The following is a 24,497-nucleotide window of genomic DNA, read 5'->3' on the forward strand; positions in this document are numbered from 1 at the left end:
ATAAACTTTTTAAATGTGATATCAATAAGATGAATCTTCAACAAGATTATCAGATTTTTAAGAGGGATGGAATCATCAGTTCATATTTTGCAACTGTCAGATTCGGTAGGGAGAAACAGTCTTTGAGTTAGAAGAGATAATAATAATAAAAGAATTATAGGCCATGGTAGGAAAGCTGCTAGTTAGTAAGTGAAACATTTGACCACTTTAAGTGCATTTAATTTTCTTCATTTAAATTAATGTCTTCTCTAGAAGCCAGTGAGCTCACATATCTATTCATGAAATCACTGAGTAATCTTTGAGAATGTCATGGCAAATATATTTGTTATCTGGAGATGATCACACACTAGCTTGACTTTTTTTTTTTTTTAGAAAGGGGAAAATGTGGGTTCTGGAAATTACAAGCCATAATCTTGTTACTGATCTTTTGCAAATTTCTAGAAATAAATTTCAGCACAAGCTTATGGACATTTATGAAAAATATGCTCAAATGTGGAAATTTAAATGTGTTCACCAAAAACATATCATGTTAAATTAACTTCACTTCTTTTAAGAGAATTATCAATTCAATTGAATGAGAAAAATACTGTAGTAATAGTCTTTTAATTTTAGTGAAGTATTTGACAGTCTTTGGCTATATTTTTGGATAAGATATGTTGGTGAATTATTGTTTCAATTTAGAGTAAGTAGGTAGATTTATAGTAGTTAGATTCAGAGTAGGTTGAAATCAAAAACCGGTGTTTGATTAGAGGTTCAGTGTCACCCTTGAGAGAGATCTTCAGAGCATTACAGCAGGATTACCTATTTCTTGTGTCAACATTTCCATCATTGATCTTGGCTGAACGTTTAGAAAGTAGGCTTATCTGCTGTCGATTATTAAAAGCTGGACTTGGATAACTGATATCATGGAAAGTAAGCAGGAATATCTTTCTAAAACCTTACCTAATTAATCTAGTACATTTATATCTTCTCCTCTTTGAACATACTTTCATACTTTACATATAATATAAATTCATAGTTTATATTGCTTCAGGGGGAAAAAAGTGACTTTTTTTGTCTACCTGATCTTTTTACCAAATTAATGTATGAATTGTATACCTTATTATAGCATAATATCTTTAATGATACAGATTTAATAATGCAAACTGCAAATTGGAAAAGTTAGTTGCTGCATATGTATGTTTTTGTCTACTCTAGGAATATGAAGCACGAACAGGGAGAACCTGTAAACCACCACCTCAGTCTTCAAGACGAAAGAATTTTGAATTTGAGCCACTCTCTACCACTGCCCTGATTCTTGAGGATCGACCATCGTAAGTATTTTAGTGATCATCAGGCACACTGTTTGAATTTTAAACTTTAATTTTTCTTATTATTATTTCATTTAAAAGATACCAAGAAATTAGATAAAGAAATGGGTTTGTTAGGGAAAATTATTTTTAATCCCAGAGATGAATCCTAACACTAATAGGGAAAAATTGTTGATCTCCAAGCTTTATGCATATTTTCTAGAAATCTCTATGACCCAGTGTATGAAACATAAAATCTTGGCTTTTTATATCTGTTCCTATTTCAACCTTCCTCTGCCTTATCTTTTTTTTTTTTAATTGAAACATGGTTGATGTACAGTATTATGTTTCAGGGGAAAAAAAAGTGACTTTTTTGTCTACCTCATCTTTTTACCAAATTAATGTATGCATTGTATATATTCTGTATTATAGCATAATATCTTTAACGATACAGATTTAATAATACAAACTGAAAATTGGAAAAGTCGCTGCATAAGTATATTTTTGTCTACTCATACTACTACATAATTATTTGACATTTACATACATTGTGAAATGATCACAATAAATCTAGTAACCAACCCTCCCGATATAAAGTTATTGCAATATTATTGACCATATTCCTTATGCTGTTTATTACATCGTTGTGGCTTATTTATTATATAACTGAAGGTTTGTACTGCTTAATCCTTTTCACTTATTTTGCCAATACACCCCCCCCGCCTTATCGTCACATGATAGAGCAGTTATTTTTCTTTTCTTGACATTTAATATGCACTTATGATGTATTTTTCCTTTTTGCCTTTTTCTTTTTTTTTTTTTTTTTTTTGCGGTACACGGGCCTCTCACTGCTGTGGCCTCTCCCGTTGCGGAGCACAGGCTCCAGATGCACAGGCTCAGCGACCATGGCTCACGGGCCCAGCTACTCCATGGCATGTGGGATCTTCCCGGACCGGGGCACGAACCCGTGTCCCCTGCATTGGCAGCGGACTCTCAACCACTGCGCCACCAGGGAAGCCCTGTCATTTTTGCCTTTTATGCCATGCAACTACTGACTGTCAACCAGTTGGTTTACTGTTATTAAGAATATATTCTTTTTAAAAATATTTATTTATTTAGCTACGTCGGGTCTTAGTTGCGGCACGTGTGATCTTTTGTTGCAGTACGCAGGTTCTTCATTGTGGCATGCAAGCTCCAGAGAGCACGGGCTTCGTAGTTGCAGTACGTGGGCTCTCTAGTTGTGGTGCACGGGCTTACTTGCCCTGTGGCATGTGGAATCTTAATTCCCTGACCAGGGATCGAACCTGTATCCCCTGCATTGGAAGGTGGATTCTTTTATATATATATATATATATATATATTTTTTTTTTTTTTTTTTTTGGCTGCATCGGGTCTTTGTTGTTGCGTGCCAGGTTTCTCTAGTTGAGGTGAGCCGGGGCTGCTCTTCATTGTGGTGTGCGGGTTTCTCATTGCAGTGGCTTCTCTTGTTGCGGAGTATGGGCTCTAGGCGCGGGAGCTTGAATAGTTGTGGCACTCAGGCTTAGTTGCTCTGCAGTCTGTGGGATCTTCCCAGACCAGGGATCGAACCCGTGTCCCCTGCGTTGGCAGGCAGATTCTTAACCACTGCGCCACCAGGGAAGTTCCTGGAAGGCGGATTCTTTACCACTGGACCACCAGGGACGTCCCTCACCTACATAATCCTTTAAGAGTAAGGCTTTTTCCTTTCTTTCATGTCTTTGTTGACTTCTTCAGCCTTCAGTGAATTCTTTTACTTTCTGAATGCTTTTAAGACTTTCCTTTATGTGATTTTCATAAATTAGATTATGGTTGCTTTGGTATGGTTTTCTCATGTTCCATCTGTTTGGGGTCATTGAGCTTAATGTGTCTGTGCATTTATAGTTTTGCATCGATTTTGGAAAAATTTTAGCCTTCGTTTCTTCAACAGTTTTTTGTTCTGCCCTCCCTCCTTTCTTCTGAGATGTCCATTAAACGTGTTACTTGATATTTTTCCATGTCCCATAGCTCATTTGTGTTTTTGGGGGGTATTCTTTCTCTCTATTTCATTTTGTATAGTCTTATATTATTATATCTTAAAGTTCACTTATATTTTTTTCTTCTGCAGTATGTAATTTGCTGTCAGTCCCATCTTTGGAATTTATCATTTTAGAAATTTTCATCTGTAGACATTTGATTTGGATCTTGAGTTTCTCTTATCATGCTCCTGCTTTCTTCTACCTTCTTGAGTATATTTATAGCAGCAGTTTTATCGTCCTTGATTTATAATCCTGTTGTCTGACATTTCTGCTGATTGATTTTTTTTCTCATTATGGTTTGTATTTTCCTGTTTCTTTGCATCCCTTGTAATTTTTATTGGATACCAGCTATTGTATTTTTACATGGTTGGATATTGGACTTTCTTTTATTCCTTTAAATATTTTTTTGTTTTGGTATGCAATTAAGTTATTTGGAATTGGTTTGATCCTTTTGATATAAGCATTGTTAGGGTGCTTCCAGAACAGCCTTTAGTTTAGGGCTAATTTATCCTTACTACTGAGGCAATACCCTAAGGACTCTATCTGATACCCTGTCTATTAGGAGGTCTTTCTACTTTGACGGATCAGTCCAGTGTGATTTTGAGATTGTTCTGCCTATTTCTTGTGTTTCTTTCCCTGGCCACCATAGTTTAATTACACGCGTGCATAGGTCAGTGTTCAGGCAAAGCCTCTGCAGCTCCCTTCTCTCTGATACTCTGTTATGCAAATTCTGGCTGTCCTGGGCTCCCCAACTTCAAACTCTATTTCCTCAACTCAGCAAGACTGGTGGGCTCTGTTTTGGCACTCTCTCCTACCACTGAGACCTGGAAACAGGCTGTTAGGTCAGGCATTTGCAGGGTTTCCTTGTTTATTTCCTTTCTCATAAGGACCACTGTCTTGTGCTGCCTGTTGTCCAATTATCTTTAAAACTGTTGTTTAATATATTTAACTCATTTTTCTAATTAATTAAGACAAGAGGATAAATCTGATCTCTCTTATTCCATTATGGCCTGAAACAGACATCTTAACCTTTATTCCTCCCTGCTACAACATACCTGAGGAATCTAACTCCAGAAGAGAAGAAGTAGAATGTATAATTTGAAAGTTTGTCACATACCTTTTCCACCTAGCCTGTTGAAAATAATTTAAAAATCTAATTCCAAAAACTGGACCTTATTATGACATATTTGGATATGGTAATATTCAAATGTGTTTCTTCTTGCATAGTCATGTATCTAAATCACTGCCTCTGTGATTTAGTTTATAAACCAAAATATGGTATATGCAAGTAACTGATTATCAAATTTTTATTCAGAATGGTATCTTAAATCTCTAGTAAAGTGGAAAGCATTTTGTTATAAAAATATACCTGCACTTACATTATGATCTAGGAATTCTGCTCTTAGGTATTTACCAAGAGAAATGAATGCAGATAGCCACACTTGAAATGAATATTTATAGTAGTTTTTATTCATAGTAGCACCTAACTGGAAACAATCTAAATGTCCATCCACATAGATAAATGGAACATTATTCACCAATTAAAAGGAATACATTACTAATACACAGAACAGCGTGGATGAATATCAAAAATATGCTGAGCCATAAAAAGAAACAAAATTGAGTTATTTGTACTGAGGTGGATGGACCTAGAGTCTGTCATACAGAGTGAAGTAAGTTAGAAAGAGAAAAACAAATACCATATGCTAACACGTATATATGGAATCTGAAAAAAAAAAGTCATGAAGAACCTAGGGGCAAGACAGGAATAAAGACGCAGACCTACTAGAGAATGGACTTAAGGACACGGGGAGGGGGAAGGGTAAGCTGGGACAAAGTGAGAGAGTGGTAGAGTGTATATATGGACATATATACACTACCAAATATAAAATAGATAGCTAGTGGGAAGCAGTTGCATAGCACAGGGAGATCAACTCGGTGCTTTGTGACCAGCTAGAAGGGTGGGATAAGGAGGGTGGGAGGGAGGGAGACTCAAGAGGGAAGAGATATGGGGATATATGTATATGTATAACTGATTCGCTTTGTTATAAAGCAGAAACTAACATACCATTGTAAAGCAATTATACTCCAATAAAAACGTAAAACTATATATATATATATGTGTGTGTGTGTATGCTGAGCAAAAGAAGCCAGGCACAAAAGAATCTATACAAAATTCTTTAAAGGCAAGTGACTAATCTGTATTGATAGAAATCAGATATGTGATTGCTTAAGGTAGGAGGTAGGTAAGTATTAAGTGTAAAGGGGTCAAAAAGAAACTTTCTGGAATGATAGGAACATTCTATATCTTGATTGGTCTGTTGTTTGCACAGGTATATAAATTTGTCAAAACTCAACAAACAGTACTCTTAAAACATGTTTGTCCGTTTTGTTGTGTGAAATTATACCTCAAAAAAGTTGACTAGGGATTTCCCTGGTGGTCCAGTGGTTAAGACTCCGCACTCCCAATGCAGGGGGCCTGGATTCGATCCCTGGTCAGGGAAATAGATCCCTCAGGCTGCAACTAAGACCTGACCCAGCCAAATAAATAAATAAATAAATATTTTTTTTAAAAAAAGTTGACTTAAAAAAAAAAACTATAGTAAGTGGGTTTAACAAATAACCTAGGATTATTGGCTAAAATTGGACATGTTTAAATGATATATAAACAAATATATATGATATATAAATTTATATACACACAAATGTATAACAAATATTAGCAACCTGGATTCTGATTCTTTTCTAAGATGCAGAGTTCTTTTCAACCTTATACTTTCTTTCTTTTTTTTTTTTTTTGCGGTACTTGGGCCTCTCACTGTTGTGGCCTCTCCCGTTGCGGAGCACAGGCTCCGGACGCGCAGGCTCAGCGGCCATGGCTCACAGGCCCAGCCTCTCCGCGGCATGTGGGATCTTCCCGGACCGGGGCACGAACCCGTGTCCCCTGCATCGGCAGGCGGACTCTCAACCACTGCGCCACCAGGGAAGCCCTTTATACTTTCTTAATGTATGAAATGTGAAGGTTGAGTTAGAAATTCTTTGTATCCAGCTATAAAAAGAAAAGAAGTCAATAAACTTAAGTTAGTCTTTTAAAAGTTGACGTAAAATTTGTTTTTCCTCAGAAATCTTCCTGCCAAATCTGTGGAAGAAGCTTTACGTCACCGACAAGAATATGATGAGATGGTGGCTGAGGCTAAAAAACGAGGTATAAAATTTAACTCCAATTGGTATATTTAATTTATTGGTATCAAAAGGAAATGAATTTCAGTAGGATGGAACATGGTGAAATTGACCAAGCCTGTCTTTAAGATGATGCTGATTTCTTATTTTTCTAACTAAATTTGTTCTTAAAGAGAAATAAAATGTTATTCTAGAATCACAGTTTTTCTGTAAGTACTTTTACAAAACTATTATGAGGAGAAAGGCAGCAGACTATCTATGAGAGACTCTGTAATTGTGTCATAAACCTGGGACTACTAGTATCTTAATTTATAAATGAAGATATTATTCATGAATCTATTCCTGAAATAATTTTTACTTGTTTAAAACAGAAATTAAAGAAGCACATAAAAGAAAAAAAATAATGAAAGAACGATTTAAACAGGAAGAAAACATTGCAAGTGCAATGGTAATTTGGATCAATGAAATACTACCCAATTGGGAAGTAATGTAAGTAAGCAGACTTTTCCTGAATTTCAGTCTGTCTCCAAAGGTCTCGTTTCCAATTTTGTATTTTTATGACTTCCAGCATGTATCTTATGTTTTAGCTAAATTATACTATTAACCAATGTTTGAAAACTTTCATGCTTATCTCTGTGCTTTGCTTTTGTATATCCCTGTCTCTAATGCCTACTTCCCTTACTGACCACCCTCTGTGCCTGTCAGAATTTTACCTATCATTTGAGTCCCATCTGAAATGTTAGTTGATCCATGAAACTTCTAATTTCCTCAGTTACCATATTTTCTTAATTCTAACATACCATCTATTGCAAGATGCACTATTGATGTAATAGCAGGTTTTTTGGCAAAGAAAATGTTAAATGTGTACCTTCATTGTAATATGCATTTATTAAATGTTAACTATTAAAGTGGCTTCTAATATGCTTCTCTCATAACCAAGATAGTAAGATATATATGATCTTTCCCTTCTGTGATGTCTCATTATACTTGGAGACTAATACACTTCTTGCCTTACTTTGCCTTTTATTTTTTGACAGTATTTTTACACATACCTTATTTTTCCTCTAGACTGGACGGTAGGAGATGTCTTCTGCAATGCCTAGTGTAGGATGTGCATTGGGAATTTGTTGAATATTGTCACAGTGTGACAGATACTATATTAGGCTCTTTATACAAGTAATCACATTTGATTCTTATAACCTTTACTCCCATTTATCTTATAGGGAAGCTCAAAGTCAGAGAGGTTAAGTGATTTGCCCAGGGTTGTACAATTAATGGTTAACCAGATTTGAACTCAAGTCTATCTGATTTTAAAGCGCACACTTCTTTCAGTAGACTGTGCTGCCTCTCAAAGACTAGGGCTTTACCCATAGTAAATATGTTGTGATTTTGTTTTTGGTACTGAATTGGCAATGCGTTTTTATGTTCCTTTTATCTTCTTTTTTCATAATTGTCCCCATATTTCTGATTCTCTCATTGTATCCTTAGTATAAGTGGCAGTTGTAGAAGGCAGTTCCCTTTAAATTACTATACATTTTTTGGCTTTTTTTGCCTACATACATGAACCCAAGAAAAGAGTGCATCACATACTTAACTCTCTGTGTTCTGTAGTCACTTGGTCATAGACTAGATAAACCATCATGCAACTAGTGTTTTTGGTATAAAAAGTAACTTTCTCCTTTTTTCTCCCCCTTTAATTCTAGGCGTAGTACAAGAAGAGTTCGAGAATTGTGGTGGCAGGGATTGCCCCCTAGTGTCCGTGGGAAAGTTTGGAGTCTAGCTGTAGGAAATGAACTAAATATCACTCCTGGTTTGTATTCTATATTCAGTTACTCCCACACATGCAAACAGCCATCTTCAGCGTTCCAAAGCAGATTAGTAGATTGGTCATTTGAAAAGGCCATATATGGCCATATACCATATGTGTCATTTTAAGAGCATGCTTCATTCCCTACCCCCTTCTAAAACCTGGTAAGATTTAATAAGTAAGTTATTATATTTCATATTATATAAATAAAGTTTGTGGGTTTTCCTTTAGTTTACAACCGTCAATAATAATCTTGACATCTAAATATCTTAACTGTGGGTAACTTCAAAAACTTCTGGGTCAAAAAAAACCAAACTTCTGGGTCTAGGTAACAATAGGTGAATAAACATATACAAGGAAAAATAAAATAGTTGTGGAAAAGTTTCCTCTTTTTTCAAAACCATAAATATTGAGGGAAAGCTAGAAATTTCTTTTCCTATCTTTCTACCCAAACCAGTCATTTTGAATTTTTTTATTTAAAAATTTTAAAGTTTAAAAAACAAAAAGAAGTAAGATTCTCATTGTTTTTATTTTCTTAAGTTTCTTAAAACCTTTACGCATAGGAGTAAAATGTAGATAGGAGTAAAATGTAGTGTAGTTTTGATGAACTAAAAAAAATTACATACAATAAGGATATTATCAGTAGGGTAAAATAATTAGTAATAAAAGATACTAATGGTCTGAGTGATAATGATAATGCCAGATAAAGTTACCACAGAAAGACTTAGGGACTCTAATATAATAATGTAAATAATACATTGTTACTTAAAATTTTTTATTTACATATTTATTGAAAAACAGTCAAGCAATAGTAAAGTACAAACTGCATGTTTCGTCCCCCTCTTCCACCCAAAATTCTGCTCTTGATCCTACTCTAGGTACCATTTAGCAATTTGGTGTATGTTCTTCCAGATCTTTTTTCTATGCACATAAAAAAGTGTACATCTACATATGATAATTTTTAAGCCTTCTCTTTTTCTTCCTTTTATTTTTTCCCACAAACCATCTGAACATCCCTCAATATCAGTGCATAAAAGGGGCACTTATATGTACTGTAGCTGCACTGTATTCCACGGTTTGGCTATAGTATAATTTATTTAACCATTTTCCTAGTGATTGCTAAATCAAAGACATATATGTTAAAACAACATCAGGACTTCGGTCCAGTGGTTAAGGCTCCAAGGTTCCAGTGTATGGGGTGCAGGTTCAATCCCTGGTCAGGGAACTAAAATCCCACATGCATGCAGTGCAGCCAAAAAATAAAAACAAAAAACAAAAGAAACAACATCAAGTTACCTGTCTTTTTTTACTCCTCAAAAGTGATTTAAATTAATGAAAATTACCCACATGGAGGATGACTGAAAATAATTTAGAAATATTTACCAAAAGCATCAAAAAATATAACCTTTGATGGATTTATTCCAGTTCTAACACTTTAAGTAAATAAATAATCAGGACTGGTTTCAAAAGCTTTTCTACAAGGATATTCATTACAGCAATCAGCATTATATATAGTTGTACAGAATTTATAACAAAAATCTAAATGTTTATCTTTAGTCTTAAAAGTGATGCCAACTTTGAATAGCATGATCATGTATAGTTTATAAAAGTGATTTTCACAAAAATCCTATAATGAACATGTCATTTTAACTTGACATTTTCTTTAATTAAAAACTTAGAATTTAAAAAAAAATTAGAATTTAGGGCAAAAATTGAGTTTTAAATTAAGCCTGGAAAAGGTATTGTATTGGTTAAAGTTTTAGGAATCAGTTTTGCATATAGGTGAGATGAAGAAGTATGGGTGGCTACTTGAAGTTTTGTTTGCAGTTTTGTTTTTTTTGAGAACTTTGGCTTTACACTTTTAGGTATCCTGACAACTTAGACATTAAAACATTGGTTAAGTTGGTATTAATCTTTTGTGATTCTCTAATCAGAAAGTTATTTTTTAAGCTTGAAATTTGCAAGGTTTGTAAAATAACTGGGTCATTTATTTTCAGTCATTTTAGCTTCTCTCTACTAAACAGTTATGTATTCAGGAGTGAAATGGGTACTCATTCTCTTCTTCATTAGTGGTGGGAAGAAAGCTAAATTTCAGTGGAAGTAAATTTAGTTTTGATAACTTTGTTTATTTTAGGGGCTCTAATAGTTTGACTCTTTTCCTGTTGTATTTGTCTTAATCATGAAATTTATAACCATTAGAGAATAGTAACTAAGAATAGGGGTTCTAAAGTCAGTCAAATGTGGTTCAAATCTTGGTTCCACTCTGTATTAGGTTTGTGACCTTGGGCAAATTACTTAACATCTAGAGGTCTTAGTTTTCTTCATCTGTAAATGGGGATAAGATAATTAGCTATCTCAAAGGAGTGTTCTGACAGTGATTTGTGATGATGAATATGAAATTATAGTGAAAGTGAAATTTACTGAGAATGCATACAGTATCATTACTGTCAGAAAACAAGAAAGTGAAACATACACTGATCTCAAAGTATTCTCTGCTCAAATCCAAGATACTTCTTTAGTCTGCTTCAAGCTCTACATTTGTACATACAGAATAAAATGTGTGACATGCCCAGTCAAGCATGAAATTGAACTGAGATGCAGGTCATCTTATTATAGATGAGCACTGTAACTCTTCCGTGAAGAGATATCCTTTGATGTTTGGAAATGCATTGCTACATTTTTATTATTGGATCAATTTTGTGACTTCCAAAAGTGATGTATTTATTTCATGAGCCTTTTTTTTCCGAGACAGTTTTGAAGTTTGAGTAGAACAGTGAAACTGGAATTCCTAGCTTGGAATCAGTTTGAAATGAAAAAGTGCAAACCTCAGTCTAAGAACTGCAAAAAAATTATATATCTAAATTTTAAGATTATATCTACATCTTATATCAAAACATTGATGGAGATGGGCACAAATAATAGAAATTTTAAGTTTTTTGTTCTTTTTAAAGTTCTTTTTTCCAAACCATGAGTAGTAACAAGAAGTGAACAAAAGGGAGAAAGGGTCAGAATAGTAATAGTCTATTTGAAATGTAAAAGTCAGCAATTTTATAATGATCTGGTTCTTGTTAGTATATATATTGGGTTGGCCAAAAGATTCTTTTGTTTTTATCTGTAAGATGGCTCGTAGCACTTAGTTGTCTTTAACTTCATTCAAAACACTTTTGTTAGATTGTATGTGACAGTTGTCGTATCAGCATGAATTTTAAAAAAGACATCAAAATTGGTGAATTTTTGTGCAGCCATTTTAATATTGAAGATGGAAGAAAAATCCCAACATTTTCGGCATATTATGCTTTATTATTTCAAGAAAGGTAAAAATGCAGCTGAAATGGCAAAAAAAAGATGTGTGCAGTGTATGGAGAAGGTGCTTTGATTGATCGAACGTGTCAAAAGTGGTTTGTGAAGTTTCGTGCTGGAGATTTCTCGCTGGATGATGCTCCACGGTCAGGTAGACCAGTTGAAGTTGATAGCGATCAAATTGAGACATTAATTGAGAACAATTGAATGTTATACCACGAGGAAGATAGCCAACATACTCAAAAAATCCAAATCAAGCGTTGAAAATCATTTGCACCAGTTTGGTTATGTGAATCACTTTGATGTTTGGTTTCCACATACGTTAAGCGAAAAAAAAAAAACCTTGACCATATTTCCACATGCGATTCTCTACTGAAACGTAATGAAAATGTTATGTTTTTAAAACAAATTGTGGGGCTTCCCTGGTGGCGCAGTGGTTAAGAATCCACCTGCCAATGCATGGGACACAAGTTCGTGCCCTGGTCCGGGTAGATCCCACAGGCTGCAGAGCAACTAAGCCCGTACACCACAACTACTGAGCCTGCGCCCTAGAGCCTGCGAGCTACAACTACTAAAGCCCATGCTCTGCAACAAGAGAAGCCACCGTAATGAGAAGCCCGTGCACCGCGACAAAGAGTAGCCCCCACTCTCCACAACTAAAGAAAGCCCACACAGCAACGAAGACCCAGCCATACATACATACATACATACATAATAAAGTTCCCTTTAAAACAAATTGTGACAGGCGATGAAAAGTGGATACCATACAATAATGTAGAACAGAAGAGATCATGGGGCAAGTGAAATGAACTATCACCAACCACACCAAAGGCCGGTCTTCATCCAAAGAAGGTGATGTTGTGTATATGGTGGGATTGGAAGGGAGTCCTCCATTATGTGCTGCTTCTGGAAAACGAAATGATTAACTCCAACAAGTACTGCTCCCAATTAGACGAAGTGAAAGTGGTACTCAACAAAAAGCATCCAGAATTAGTCAACAGAAAACACATAGTCTTCCATCAGGCTAACGCAAGACCGCATGTTTCTTTGATGACCAGGCAAAAACTGTTACAGCTTGGCTGGGAAGTTCTGATTCATCTTCCATATTCACCAGACATTGTACCTTCAGATTTCCATTTAGGTCTTTACAAAATTCTCTTAATGGAAAAAAATTCAATTCCCTGGAAGACTGTTAAAGGCACCTGGAACAGTTCTTTGCTCAAAAAGATAAAAAGTTTTGGGAAGATGGAATTATGAAGTTGCCTGAAAAATGGCAAAAGGTAGTGGAACAAAAGGGTGAATACATTGTTCAATAGAGTTCTTGATGAAAATGAAAAATGTGTCTTTTATTTTTACTTAAAAACCAAAGGCACTTTTTGGCCAACCCAGTATTATGTATACTTAATATGGTACAGTCATACATTGGGATACTGTGCAGTTGTTAAAAAAAAACCCACAAACCTAAAGTAGATTTATTCTGCTAATGTGGACCAACTTCCAGTGTGATAAAGCAAGATGCAAATCAATGCATGTAATATGTTGCCACTTTATTTCAAAGGAAAATATATATGTATATGCTTGTGTTTGCATATTTTTATCTTTAGAGATTTGGTAAGCAGAAAGTGCATTGGAGGGAAGGAAATTTATTTTTCACTCTATACTGTTTTGTACTGTTTGAATATTTTAATAAATCACATTCATATATTACCTTTAAAAACAAATACATTTTTTAGTTTTATATTTTAATTTAAAAAAAATTTTTGGCCGTGCTCTGCAGCTTGTGGTATCTTAGTTCCCCAAGAAGGGATCGAACCCACACCCTCAGCAGTGAAAGTGCCAAGTTCTAACCAATGGACCACCAGGGAATTCCCTAAATACATTTTTAAAAAAAGATTAATTGAAGTAAAAAATGTTCTTGGTATTTTGGGCAATACATCAACGTTGGTATTTGGGCAAGAAGTACTTTTTGCTGTTTTGTCATGGAAATTTACTATTTTTATGTATTTTTAAATATCTATAATAGAAAGTAGAAACAATTAAAATTTGAGAATTGAGAAAATTTTTCAATTTCTTTTATTCTTGAAGTTGTAATGAGATGCTGTATATGGAAGCACAGAGTGGTAGTCTCAAAAAGTGATTTGGCAATTAAAGTAAAAAGATAGGGGTTGAGATTTTTGTATGTAGGCCTTCTGGAGAAATTTTTGAAGTTTGGTAGCTTTGGATAGCTTAGGTAGCCTTAGATAGCAATATCATAATGGAGAAACCAGTTTCAAGAGAGAAGGAAAGCAAGAAGTAGCATTTGCATTTATTGAGGGTCTATAAGGTGTCAGGAGGTGTATGTAAATTATCTTATGTAAGCATCAGTAACCCCATGAGTAGGTGGTGTTTTTCTCCGGTTTACAGATGAAGAAAGCCAAGTTCCAGAGTGATCAAGTACCTTTCTTGAAGTCCCACAGGTAGTACGTGGCAGAGCTGGAATTTGAATCTAGATCTGACTGACTCCAAGAAAATCATGTCTCTGCTATTCTACAGTGATACTTCTTCAGCAGAAGCATCTCTTCCTGCCTCTTAACATTCATTCTATATTGTAGCTATTTGGATGACCACTCTGCAGTATTTTCTTTGCTATCTTTCTGGTTGAGTAATGAATAGTTTTGGTAGAATCAAGTACTTCAATTTGCCACATTTTTGATGCCGGCTACATAAGAAAAATCTGACCTTATAATAGGATTTTTTCTCTTTATTTTTAAGTAAGTAAAAATAGAAAATATGAGAATAAATTTCTTTCCTATTATTTATGAATTTTTGTGCTTTTTTTCCCCCAGAACTTTATGAAATCTTCCTCTCAAGAGCAAAGGAACGATGGAAAAGCTTCAGTGAAACAAATTCAGAGAATGATGTAGAAGGTGTGATTTTTTTTGTTGTGGTTAATAAAAATTTCTCAAAATCCAGTTGCTGAGATACTAGTGTGATTTTTACAGTGTATCAGGAACTAGTAATTCTTCACATACATTATCTCCTTTAATGTTATAACCCTTTAAGTAGATGGTATTATACTGAATGATATAAGAGGAAACTGAGGCTCAGAGTATTTAACTTGGGAACAGTGAAGCTGTAATGTAAACCCAGGTTGTTGAACCCCAGAGTCCAGGTTTTAATCACGACAGTAAGACTAATGGGATACAATATTTTTAGGCCAACTCTTAACTTAAAGATAGATGATCCGCACACCTCACTTGTGACCTGTTGTCTCCCCTGACTCTCACTGACTTTCAGTCACTCCCTAATGTATTATTTATAATTCTTACTGTGCCTTAACCTTTGTTCATTTAATTCACGCATAGACTTCATCTTTCCCTCTACTCTCATCAGGTTTTTTTCCTAATCATTTTGGCGAAAACAGGAACACTCTTTTTTCCTGTCATCTTAGTTTATTAAATTTAGGTAAATTTATTTAAATATTTCTAGTCCTTGAATAATGGGGAGCTGTTTATCTGCCAGTCACTTTTCTTTCTACTTCATAGAAGGCAAATTTTTCTCTTCCCTATAAGTAAAACTCTAAAAATGAGCATGGTTTAGGGTAGAGAAATGGTGCATATCTCATAGTGGTTTTCTATGAGTATGTAAACAACTCTGTTAAATTCCTTGAATACTCTTTTTTCTAATTTAGAAAAGTGAACAGTATGGTGGGGAAAATTGACTAAACAAGGTTAGAAAGAAGATTTGATTGGCAGAAAGGTTCATGTAAGTATCATCCCAAGACCTGTTAGCTATGTCAGCTATTTGTGGGAAACTAAAAGTTCAAGGAAGAAGATGTAAGAAGTTTTAATTGGCAGGGCCTCAGCCTGAGTTTTAAACTCACTTTTATGAAATATTGGAAGCGTAAGAATTAAAATTATGAGCATTTACTTCAGAGACATTTTGTCATGATTAATAAATGGTAAAAGTTATATTTTAGTAGAAATTAAATGTAAATGAAGAATTGTTTCAATCAGAAAAACTGTTCTGTTTAAATTACTGATTTCTTATTTCCTGGGTGTTTATAATTTGTAGTTGTCATTAAACTTTTTTGGCCATTATCTTTTCAAATATTACTTCTGCCTCATCTTTCCTCTCCTTCTAGGACTTCAATTACATGTATGTTAGACCATTTAACAGTGTCCCATAAGTCTCTTATACTATTTATTAAAATTCTTTTTCTTTCTGTGCTTCAGTTTAGATGATTTTTGTAATCAAGTTCATGAATCCTCTCTTCTTTTATATCCAGTCTATTAAATATGTCCTATTTATCCAATATATATCTTTAATTTCAGAAATTACACTTTATAATTCTAGAATGTCTACCTGGTTCTTTTTATAGATTCTATTTTTCTGTGGAAATTATCTTTCCATCCCACACATTTCCTCACTCATTTTCTCTATTTTCTTTAACATATTTATAGCAGTTAATATCCTTGTTTAATTCCATTCCTGGATCATCTGCAGGTCTGCTTCTATTGGCTGGTTTTTCCCTTGATTTTACATCATATTTTCCTGATTCTTTGCATATCTTAAAAGTTTAAATTGCATGTTAGTTATTATAAATAAAAAAGGTATAAATTGAAGCTGGTGTTTCCCCTCAGAGGAATTATGCTCTTTTCTGTTAGGCCATTGGGTTATCGCCTCAATTCAGTCAGTAACTGAGCTAGGTTGGGCAAGATTACAGCTTTAGATAGACTTAGTTAATCTTGGGTTTCAAATTTGTTGATAGAACGAACTGTCCTATTTTGACTACAGGCTCCCCTCTTCAATGAGACATTCTCCCAAGGGCCATGTGCTTATGAGTTATTTCATTATGTCTTTCCAGCTTGGCTTTCTGCACTACACTAGCACTCAGCAAAAGTCCCACAGGGTAAAACCAGATATACATTCAGCCTCCTCCAGATCCTTCCTGTCACATCAGTCTTATGTGGCCATGAAAAGCTCTTCTGGTTTCTCTTTCCCTAAGCAGAGTACCTTTGTCTATGGAGGCTCAATCCTGAGCCCATTCTGAGACTTGGCAGATGCTCCTAGAAAGAAAAATGGCCACTGGTATCCACTCACCTAGGAAAGGGAAGGCTCTTCTCTTTCTGGGATTTATATCCTTTAGACCGCTTTCCTGGCCCTCAGCAGTGAGAACATGGAGTCCTAACCACTGGACCGCCTGGGAATTCCCTCTTATGCCTTTTTTAAAACAAGTGGTATTTGAAATTCATTCTTTTTCCTAGTTGTTATTGTGGCAGCAGTAGCCTTCCCCTACCTTCTATGAAACCCAGAAGCAGAAATCTTGCACCATAAAACTTTCTGATAAATGTATAGATACTTTCTTCATATTAGAGGCTCTAAGTTCCAGTAAAAGCTATATGGCATTTCTTTAAATTTCTTAATTATTCAGCTTTTAACTTTCCTTAAGTAACATATATGCTGTGTGATCATTCTGTGTTGGTAAGATTGAACTTGGTATAGTCAAGTAATCATTTCAATTTTATCTAACTGGCAAATGCAGGTGTATCTGTTGCTGATCGGGAGGCCAGTCTGGAATTAATTAAGTTGGACATATCCCGTACATTCCCATCTCTCTACATCTTTCAGAAGGTAAGGGTTTCTAACCAGCTTGTAACAACTAATTTTTTTTTTAATCCAGGGGAACAAATTCTCTAAATGCATAGCTCTTATTTTTTAAAAGGCAAAACTGTAAAAATTGTAGACCTTTATATAAAAAATGTAAAACTAGTAGGAAAAGAGTAAAGGCATTTCTGTTATTTTATTCCACTGTTTGAATGCATTGCAGTTAACATAGCACATAAAGGTACTTGATGAGTTTTCACTGAAGTGAATTTCTTTGTTTCACTTTCTATTCTGTAAAATATTTAAATTTTAACATTTTTGCCTAGTATATTGTTAAAATATAAAGAAGTTTGTTCCAAAACTTTAAAATTTTTCATAATTATAATACTATTGAAATAGGAAGAAACAGTTTATTTTTTGTGCAGAGGCTGTTATGAAGTTGTTTATATTTTATGAGGAGAGAAATGATTACATTTTATATGTCTATATGACTCAAGTCTTTATTCATGGAATTCTTCTATCTTTATATTGATAAAATGAGATTAAAAATTTTACCATTAAGATTAAAATTATTGATAAACTTAATTTCGTGTAGCTTGATGGTTTTCTCTTGCTGAAACTGTATTATAGCAAATGAAAGAATCTATTTCCATTATAATTTTATTGTACCAAATTTAGACATCTTTAAAATTGCACACAAACTACATAGCTTGTATCCATCCATCGAGTTTATTTGGCTTTTTTGGTTTTCCATAATTAAATATTTTTTATTCATACTTTAGAAAACATCTTTGCGGAGTGATAAAGTATACTGACTAAAACTAGTCATTTAGGAAATGTAAAGTTTATTAACATGTTTTTTGAGAATTAACTTAGAGACAGTTATTTGTATAGCTTGACATTTCATTTTTCTCTCCTCTAAGGGTGGCCCATATCATGATGTCTTACATAGTATATTAGGGGCATATACATGTTACAGACCTGATGTTGGTTATGTAAGTATTTGTTTCAGTCTGCTTTTTGAATATAAACATTTTATCTCTCTTATCTTATAATATCTTATGTTGTATTAGCTCCCAAATGTCTGTATCTTTATGTTTTTTTTTCTTGGTCATATTAACTTACCCGGAGAGGAATCTTCCCATCTCCTACCAGAGGCTTATGAGACTGATAGCCAGCTTTCTCGGAGAGCAGCTGGGGATTTTACCATTCAATTTGTAAACTTTTATTTATTGTTCCTGCTGTGGTGCCTTCTCCCCTTCTCCCTAACTCTCCTTTTCCTGACTGTCCCTTCAGAGATAAACCTCTTATGTTCTGCTGGGTTGAGGGGAAGGTAGATGGATACCTGTCCATACAGGATAGAGGAGGGGATTTGCTCCTTTCACAGATTTTCAACCAATCCTAGTTTTAGCCCTACCTTTCAATTTTAGAGGAACCTGATAACTTCACTTCCTGAGCTTTCCAGATTTTGTGACTGAATTGGCTTGCTGCTTATTGGCTTCCTCCTCTGCACATATTTTAGTTTCAACATTCTCCATTTAATTAAATTAAAATTTCTAAAATGCTGTTGACATCTTTTATCTACTGTTTATATTATTTTCCATTCTTTCCATCCTCCTAAGTTAATATTTATCTTTTTATTTACTGTTATTTTAGTTGGATTTGGGAGGGAACAAAGAAAACTGTATGTTCAATTTGTCATGTTTAACTAGAAATCATTAAACCTTCATCTTCTTGCCTTTGTCTTAAAATAGAAGAATTTTAGAGATCTCACAATAGGGTGGCTGTGTGGTACAATTTATCCTATTTTGTTGCATGTTCATTTGTATATTTGTTTATTGATCCACTTAACAAATATTTATTGTGTGCTTATTGCTATATGCCAGGCTTTGTTCTAGGCATTTTGTTCACCTTAGTGAACAGAAGAAAGATTCTTCCCCCCTTTTTTTTTTTTTTTTTTTTTTTTTGCGGTACACGGGCCTCTCACTGTTGTGGCCTCTCCCGTTGCGGAGCACAGGCTCTGGATGCGCAGGCTCAGCGACCATGGCTCACGGGCCCAGCCGTTCCGCGGCATGTGGAATCTTCCCAGACCGGGGCACGAACCCGTGTCCCCTGCATCGGCAGGCGGACTCTCAACCACCACACCACCAGGGAAGCCCCCTTTTTGATGCTTATAATTTAGAAGGAGGAGACAGACAATAAATAACAAATAAGTAAATCATATGTTATATTAAAAGGTGATAAGTGCTATGGAAAAAGTATGGCACGGGTTGAGGGGAAGTGAAGGTTTGGGTATGGAATGTAGTATTAAAGGATATGTCCTTATAAAGGAAGTAAAATTTGAACAAAGAATCCCTCTTGCTCATGTGTTCTGTAATAGAACTGTAAAGACATTATGTAACCCCTTCACATTTTAAAGTTGACATTCATTTAAATTCTTTCATTATAAGTTTAATTGTAAAGGATTTAATTTTTAGCACTTGTTAAATATTGATTTTTAAAATAAAACTCATACTTCTTTTAAAAAGTGTAGCCAGTAGAATTTTAACACTATAATGAGTTTATATATGTCATCATCCATTTAAAGAAAACTATATGAACAAGTTCTTCATTAATACTCTACAGAATACACAGATTTATTGGCTCATTGGATTTATGTAAAATGACCACCTTAGAACCTAATTGGTGATGGCAAGCCTCACTGGCAAGCCAGTCAGTCAAATCAGACTTGTTTTATAATATATGATAAGAGTAGTATAAACTATATTGGAATACATATTTCATGATGTGGTTTGATAAAATAGGTTTTTAACTGCATTAATGAATAATACATACTTAATCTATAAGTAAATCACACAGAAGTTTTATCTGTGGAATTTCTTCAGTATATCTTGTAAAAATTTGGTAATGGTTCACATTCCAGTTATATTTAAAATAACCAAGGCCACCAATCTGTATTGCTCTTTTATTTGTTCTCCTGGTCTCTCCGTGTAAGTCTGTTATACAAATCTCTACCAGAAGTGCTCTGTAAACTGTTTTTTTAATGAAAGAATGAATATTTTTACAACAGCAGTTCCCAATTATCTGCTAAAAAATGTGCAATAGCTGCTCGTAACTCACAAGCAAACATCTGTATAGCTTAGCCTTTTACTGAAGACCTTTCATAATTTGTAAATGCATCCTACTTTTTCTAATTTTTCCCATTAATCCCATTATAAATCGTTTGTTCCAACTGTGCTGGCCCTGTATGTCTCTGCTGACGTGTCTTTTCCATCTTAGAATGTTTTTTCCTCATTTTTCCAGCTGCTCTTCCGGGAATCCAGCCTCACTATCCTAACCCCCACAGCCTCTTCTTTCTTGGAATTTCAGCGGCACTTCTCATAGATCTTTTTTTTTTTTTTTTTTTTTTTTGCGGTACGCGGGCCTCTCACTGTTGTGGCCTCTCCCGTTGCGGAGCACAGGCTACGGACACACAGGCCCAGCGGCCATGGCTCACAGGCCCAGCCGCTCCGCAGCATGTGGGATCTTCCTGGACCGGGGCACGAACCCGTGTCCCCTGCATCGGCAGGCGGACTCTCAACCGCCGCGCCACCAGGGAAGCCCCTCATAGATCTCTTTTGTTCCTAGTTCTTCACTTTCTACCTCAGACAGGTGTGTTATAACAATGGAGACAGTCACCTAATTTTCATTAAATTTTGTGAGTTTATACTCTGAAATACTTCAAACTGAGAGAAAATGAAAACTAGGTAGAATACTGAGATAGACTTTTGTAGCAAGTAAAAGCTGATACTTTTTTCTTTTTTCCAAAATTTTCCCTAATACTTTTTAAACCACATGAGCAAGAAAGAAAAGTAAAATTCAGGGAGATTTCATAATTTTTAATGGTTCTCTATATTTACCTTTGTTGGAAAATAAAAAGAAATTTAAAAACTTGGTTAATTCTACTTTGTAATGTCACTTTGTAATTTTTCAGGAATACAATAAAATAAACTGTATAGAATTATTATTGTAAGCACATTTTGATTAATTTCTTTTCCCTTTGAAGGTCCAAGGGATGTCCTTCATAGCAGCAGTTCTCATTCTCAACTTGGAAGAGGCAGATGCCTTCATTGCATTTGCAAATCTCCTGAATAAGCCATGCCAGTTAGCCTTTTTTCGTGTGGATCACAGCATGGTATGGACATTTGGAATGAATTGTGTTTTTCTTTGACAGTTTCTATAGTCTGAATGCCCTTTTAGAGTGAAAAACAGTAATTAGAAGACTAAGATAATCTGATCTAAAATAAGCTTTTCATTGAATTATTATAGTTTTATGAATGCTTGATGAAAAGACTCAGAGATGTTAAGCAAGATTTTCTATTACTATTAAGGATTTATTTTCTCTGTTTCTAGAGTGTACTCTTAAATAATTTTGTTGAAATTTCTATCTTTAGATGTTGAGATATTTTGCAACGTTTGAAGTATTTTTTGAAGAAAATCTCTCCAAACTGTTTCTTCATTTCAAATCTTACAGTCTTACACCAGACATATACTTGATAGACTGGTAAGTCATAACATATGTAAAATATAACTATTAAAAGGAACAAAGTGTAACTTTTTGCCTAGAGTAAATTTCATGCACAGTACCATACATATAAAAAGCTCTTCGCTTACATGTAGAGAAACTCTCATATTTTTGTGGAGAGGCATGTGATTAAGAGCACGGACTCTGGGTTGAAATCAGAATCCCTCAGTTTGTGTTTCAGTTTCCTAACTATAAAATGGGAATAATAATATCTATATCTTGAGTTGTAGTGAGAGTGTTTTGCATGGATTATCTCATTCAATGCCTGGTACATAGTAAGCTCTCAGAAAGAGTTACTTGCTGTTCCTTTAATATTCTTAACACCAAGGGCTTATGATAGTTATGACAGTGTTTCTTTATCGAGGGCTTTGTTTTTTTCCAAGGCCTTATCCAGCTTTCTGACCGAGTAATGATGCCTTATTTAGGTGCTAATGTCTTTTTTCAACTTTACAATTCTAGCTCTTCTGTTTTAACTTGGAAATTTTGCCTGGGACTCTGGTGAGCAGTAAAATCGATTATAGAGAGGGCGGGTGAACTTTGCCCAAGAGATGGAGCAGTTGATCGTAAGATAGACTGTTAGGAGTACATGTGAAATATTTAAACCTTAAATCCTAATCATTAAACATCAGTGGGTTTCATATAAATGATATTGTTTTAGTATGGAAAAATAAATTAATAACGGCATTGATCAAGTATCTTTCCAGTTGTTTGAGGTTTCTTTTATTTAGGCTTTGAAAAAAAACTAAGTTATTTTTCAGTGTATTCTCTTCCATTCCCATTAGGAACATTAGAATTCTGTTGAATAGGACCCAAGATCATGGGGAGAGGGTTTTATAATATGGGACCCAAGGGACCAAGATCAAATATGTAAATCTGTAAAAGAAGGGGGGAAAAACTCCTCAACTGTCCCTCTTAAGGACTGTGAACATGAGGCAAAGCAGGATCACAATTGATAAAGGGAGCAGGATGGAATTAATACTGAGTGAGTACTGTATACTAGAAATTCCCTAGGCAGTACTGGTACCCTTTCTCATTTTGAACAGTGAATTAGTATTCTCTGTACTACCAAGAGTATCTTTTTTGTTATGCAATTAAATGTGTTTATAACTTAAGAAGTAGACACAGATTTTTGTTTCACTGCCTCTGTTGAGCTTATAACATATGAATCCCAGGATCAGTGGTGCAAGAAAAAAGAGGAATAAATGAATGGCAGTGCTAAAAGAAATTTTTTTCATTTTTTAGTGGGAGAGCCTTTAGTTTCCTTGTTCACGCACGTTTCATCAGCAGTACCTCAGATAAACACAGTCTGTGTAAAAATGTGTACCTTCTTTGCCAAGGCAACATCAAGAGAAGTTCTCTAGCACCTACTCTCCCTACTTCGTCAACCAGAGTGCTACCCCAGAGTACCACTGGATAAAGACTTACATGATCAAACATTATCAGAAAGGATGTGAAAAACCATTTTGGTGATTCTATTGGAGGGTATACATGCTCCAAAAGAAGTAGTAAGTAAAGTTTGGTGAAGGGAAAACAAAACAGTGGATGTTTGCGGAAAGAGAAAAGAGGAAAGTCAGACTTTATGGTTTTGTATTTAGGTTACTAAAAGATGGTACCTGGTTTCCTCATACAGTAGTAAGAAGTAACTTGTATTGAGCATTTCTTATGTGCCTGGCACTATTCTAAATACTTTACATTTTTTAACTCCTTTAATTTTCAAAACAATTCTGAGAGTAGGTAATTTTATTTTGTTTACTAATGAGGAAACTGAGGCACAGCAAGGATGAGTATCTTACTCAAGGTAACACAACCAATAAGTTGCAAATCTAAGATTCAAACTCAGGTATTCTGATTTCAGAGCCCATACCCTTAACCATGAGGTTATTCTGCCACTCTAGTTTGTATTAGGCCATATCTCGACGTAAGGTTGTAAATTCACATACTTCATTTCCAATTACTCATGTTCTTTGAGCGAAGGAGCCATATCTTATTTGCCTTTTTCACCCTAATTAAGCACTGTTCTTTTTATATAGAGATACTTAATGAGTGAATGAATAAATGAATGAAAAATTCCAATGACTTTTTCCCCCTAATTTTAGGATCTTCACACTATATAGCAAATCACTACCACTTGATCTGGCCTGTCGAGTCTGGGATGTATTTTGCAGAGATGGGGAGGAATTTTTATTTAGGACTGGATTAGGAATCCTCCGACTATATGAAGATATTCTCCTACAGATGGACTTTATTCATATAGCACAGTTTCTAACTAAATTGCCAGAAGATATCACATCAGAAAAGCTGTTCACCTGTATTGCAGCCATCCAGATGCAGAATAGTACCAAAAAATGGACTCAGGTAGAGTGGCATTTTCCTACTTGTAATAGATGTATAAAAACAGTCTATTTCTTGTAAAAACAAAAAGTCATGTATTTCTCAAATATTAGTGCTTAAATTTTTTAAAAACTTACAAAAATAATTTTTGACTTTGGAAAAAAAAAACCGAATTGCTCTGCTTTCACCTCTCCAGACTTATGGCTTTATTTTTATGTAAGTCCAGTAATATTTTATGAGTTTAGTGAAGTACAGCCTACAATAGTCATGTATTTGCCAGGGCAATTGTATAATTACCTTGGTATTTCAGATAGACAACAGTTGTTTTAAATACCTGATGTGTACTAAGGGTTTGCAATAAAAAAAATGTAATGTATAATCCTGACTTTTTAGATGCTTAATCTTGT

At 34.7% G+C, this 24,497-nt stretch overlaps 1 protein-coding gene across 1 annotated transcript in view; it reads left to right on the top strand.

The window, feature by feature from the left end:
• The window catches only part of TBC1D12 (TBC1 domain family member 12), a 95,433-nt gene that overhangs the window by 68,654 nt on the left and 2,282 nt on the right, over positions 1 to 24,497 (top strand). The window contains 10 exon segments of the mRNA XM_060125405.1: positions 1,198 to 1,313; positions 6,445 to 6,527; positions 6,874 to 6,991; positions 8,206 to 8,312; positions 14,435 to 14,515; positions 17,134 to 17,222; positions 18,119 to 18,190; positions 21,241 to 21,369; positions 21,629 to 21,738; positions 23,856 to 24,114. Of these exon segments, the coding sequence (XP_059981388.1) occupies positions 1,198 to 1,313; positions 6,445 to 6,527; positions 6,874 to 6,991; positions 8,206 to 8,312; positions 14,435 to 14,515; positions 17,134 to 17,222; positions 18,119 to 18,190; positions 21,241 to 21,369; positions 21,629 to 21,738; positions 23,856 to 24,114 (1,164 nt within the window).

This window comes from Lagenorhynchus albirostris, chromosome 16, assembly GCF_949774975.1.
Source record: "Lagenorhynchus albirostris chromosome 16, mLagAlb1.1, whole genome shotgun sequence".
NCBI lineage: Eukaryota > Metazoa > Chordata > Mammalia > Artiodactyla > Delphinidae > Lagenorhynchus > Lagenorhynchus albirostris.